The sequence below is a fragment of the Cajanus cajan genome, chromosome 2 (assembly GCF_000230855.2).
Source record: "Cajanus cajan strain Asha chromosome 2, NIPB_CcT2T_4, whole genome shotgun sequence".
In the NCBI taxonomy this organism is placed as follows: Eukaryota; Viridiplantae; Streptophyta; class Magnoliopsida; order Fabales; family Fabaceae; genus Cajanus; species Cajanus cajan.
This window is the reverse complement of record NC_138518.1, coordinates 60,382,530-60,385,695: the sequence shown is the minus strand read 5'-3', so window position 1 is coordinate 60,385,695 and position 3,166 is coordinate 60,382,530. Positions and strand designations below refer to the sequence as shown.

The window sequence follows — 3,166 nt, the reverse complement described above, 5'->3', positions numbered from 1 at the left end:
ACTACTAGCTTGTGATATGCTGTCTTCAAGGTGAGTTTTGTTTAGTTAAATGTATGAGTAAGCCAAGTGATTTTAAGACGAGTTTAATGATCATACATGGATAATGTAAAAGATTGTATCATATATGATGATGTGTAAAAGATTTTATGACATATGATGATTTATGATTAAATAATAATGTAAAAATGATTCTACACTATCCATGCATAAGTTAACTTTTAAAACTAATTTTTTTTCTTCTTCTTAAGTTAAAAGGGCCTTTCTCTGTTCCGTTGTTTGCAAACTGCATAGTTAGCACACCTTGCTTTGCTTGGCTTCTTATTATTGGCATTTTTAAGAAAAGTCTCATGTTATTATCAATGCCATTAAGTCTATTTAGATACAAGTTAGAAATGTTTTTCAGAGTTTCTCTATCAAAAATAAAAAGTATTTAGTAGAAAAACTTGAAAATATTTTTAAACTTTATTCAAACAACTTCATCATATATTCTTCATATTATATCTGTCAAAACAAAGTTGAAAGGGAGATATGAAAATGAAAAGAACAGACAAATTCATGAGTCATGACTAGCACTTTAAAAAGCTCCTTAATTTATGGATTCCAGGCCGTGACTAAAAGCGTTTAAAACACATCACCCTATTCTTCACTGTTCAGGCATCCAATATATCTTGTATTAGTCCATTATCTAGTCTTACTATAGTGGTTACCATCAATTATCATCGAAACATTACATTTTTAAATATTTGGGTAGCTAATGTTAAGTGATGTGTATCAGGAATGGTTTAACAAATCTAAGTCCAACTTATAATAAATAATTAATTAGAGCTTAAATGTATAAATAAATGTTATGCATACACAGAGTATTTAACAAATGAACTTGAGGCTAGCATTAGCATATGTTAAATTAAACTCGCTAAAGTTCAATTTGGACTTGACACAAAAAATGATAAGGAACCCATTGAATCGAAATGCTAACTTAATATAGGTGAGCACAAATCTTCCTCAGCATCAAGAAGAAAAAGAGTTAACATACTAATACTAAATCTATATTAGCAGTTTAATATAAAAATTGTAAACAAGGATAAATCACTGAGAACACATTCATCTTCAAAATATGCCAACTCCTGATCCCATGGAAATATCAATCTCAATCAAGTTTTCATCCTCATTCATGTCATTAATTTCTGCTAAGAGCTCCATTAGGCCTTGCTGCTTGAATAAGGAATCTTGCAGTAATTCTGGCAACTTGGATTGCAACTTTTGCTTAGGATCTTCAGTCAATTCAGAGAAGTGGTTGCTTGGAAGGTTGATTTCAATCAGACTATCCTCTTCCTCCTCCTCATCATCGTTGTCGTCGTTGTCATCATCAGAAATATCCTCAATTTGATTTCCATAGCGACCAATCTCAAAACTTTCCCCCATTATTGAGCCATCACTGCTTTCACTGTCTGATGGAAGTGAATAATCTGACTGCAAATCATCATGTAGTCTATGCTCTTGATCAGCATTGAGTTCAAAAGTTCTATCCATAATTGAGAAATTGCTGCTTTCGCTATCTGTTGGAAATGAATAGTCTAAATGTGCTTCAGCTTGTTGCTCATGATTCTCAGCAGTTTCACTTTGTTGGTTAACCTCATCAGCATGAGTAACATCTAGTGAAGGGTGTAGCTGCTCTTTCTGCAGCTCATCTTGGACTAGATTTTCATTTTGAGACCCTTTTTTCTTTGTCAGTGTGACAAGAAATAAGGTAGATAGAAGAGCAATAGGTATTGTAAGAAGGAAGGGGAAGGACGATTTAGAAATTGAAAAGAAAAAATAAAATGAGAACATAACAAGAACCAATATGATAGGTGGAGAAGTACCTAAATTGGAAGACAACTTGGAAAAGATTTGCTGCTTATATACTTTCTCCATGATCATTCACTCAGAAATTCAGAATATACTTACTACTTCAAGGCCAAAAAAATTATGCAAGAACTGATGAAAGAAGATACTTAGATCTATGGGAAAAACTGCAGGCAAATACCTAAAGTTTTGTTCAATCTGTACTTCTTTTTCTGTCTTAAACTACAAATTGTGACATGGAAAGTCATAAGAATTTTCACTAAGGTATTTTGTAGGCTGGGATGCAAAAGGAACCTTTTGAGAAAAAGTTTGCAAACTTTTAGCCTTTTCCTTTATGCTCAAATTGTAAATGGTTGCCAAAATGTCAAAAAGGTAGCTAAGGAGGGAAAGTTTCACCTCATTAGAGTAACAAAGAAACTCATATAATAGCTTCAGCTCCAAACCAAATTGTTTCTAATTCACCATACCTGAAATGAGTGAGATTTGGTATTGTCCTTGTTGAAAGCTCAATTTCCTTACACTGCTGGGCGATCCTATCTGCAACTGCAATACCAATTGTTGCTACTATTGCTTTCTGACCAAACCTTTTATTATCATTATTATCCTGAATTGATTCTCTTGGAGGTAGCAAAGCTGTTTGTTTTGAACCAACATTTACAAACTCGAAGTCTTGAAGTTGCTGAATGCATGTGCCAAACTTATCTGATTCCCCACGTGGCACTCTATTAGACCCTTCTAAACATATCTCAGTATGAGAAATTGATAATGTACTTAGCATCTTGATTCTTTCTCTGCTTTATATCCCCAACCAAACATGAGCAATTTACAAAAATCTCAACCTGCCAAAATAGGCAATAAATTTCTCAAAAGAACACAATTTTTTTTTTTTCTTCAAAAGTGTACAAATATTTCCCTAGAATCAAGCACACGTTGAGCACTTTTATGACTTTAATTTTTTCCGACAAGATGTCAACTAATACATAATAAATGCCCTCAAAATCCAGGACGACCTATTGTAATTATTAAGGACAGTCAACAACTTTTCTCTTGCAATCTTTACAGAATTGAAAGATATTAAAATAATAACTACTAATCCTCATATTTGTTAAATATAACAAAAATATAATTTTTTTTAAAACATTAAATATTTTTTTTACTTAATACTTTTTTATTAAAGGAAGATATAGAGCAGTGTGGGAAGTAATGATGACCCATTTTGTGTTGTCTGCGGTAAAAGAAGCCTTTAGGGAAGTGATTAATTTGTATGGTCCATTTTTGCTTCAGCATGTCATGCAGGCTTTAGTGAAGGTTCATTCTGGAA

At 32.6% G+C, this 3,166-nt stretch overlaps 1 protein-coding gene across 1 annotated transcript; it reads right to left on the bottom strand.

Moving 5' to 3' along the window:
- Positions 1-944: 944 nt before the first annotated feature.
- On the bottom strand, positions 945-2,612 carry LOC109819102 (uncharacterized). The gene has a single exon (XM_020384695.3). The coding sequence runs from the start codon at positions 1,918-1,920 to the stop codon at positions 1,108-1,110; it is 813 nt and encodes a 270-aa protein (XP_020240284.1). The 5' UTR covers positions 1,921-2,612; the 3' UTR covers positions 945-1,107.
- Between the last annotated feature and the right edge of the window lie 554 nt (positions 2,613-3,166).

What these genes read in the sequence shown, in the direction of transcription:
- LOC109819102 (XM_020384695.3), bottom strand. Translation starts at nt 1,920, where the DNA reads ATGATCATGGAGAAAGTATATAAGCAGCAAATCTTTTCCAAGTTGTCT.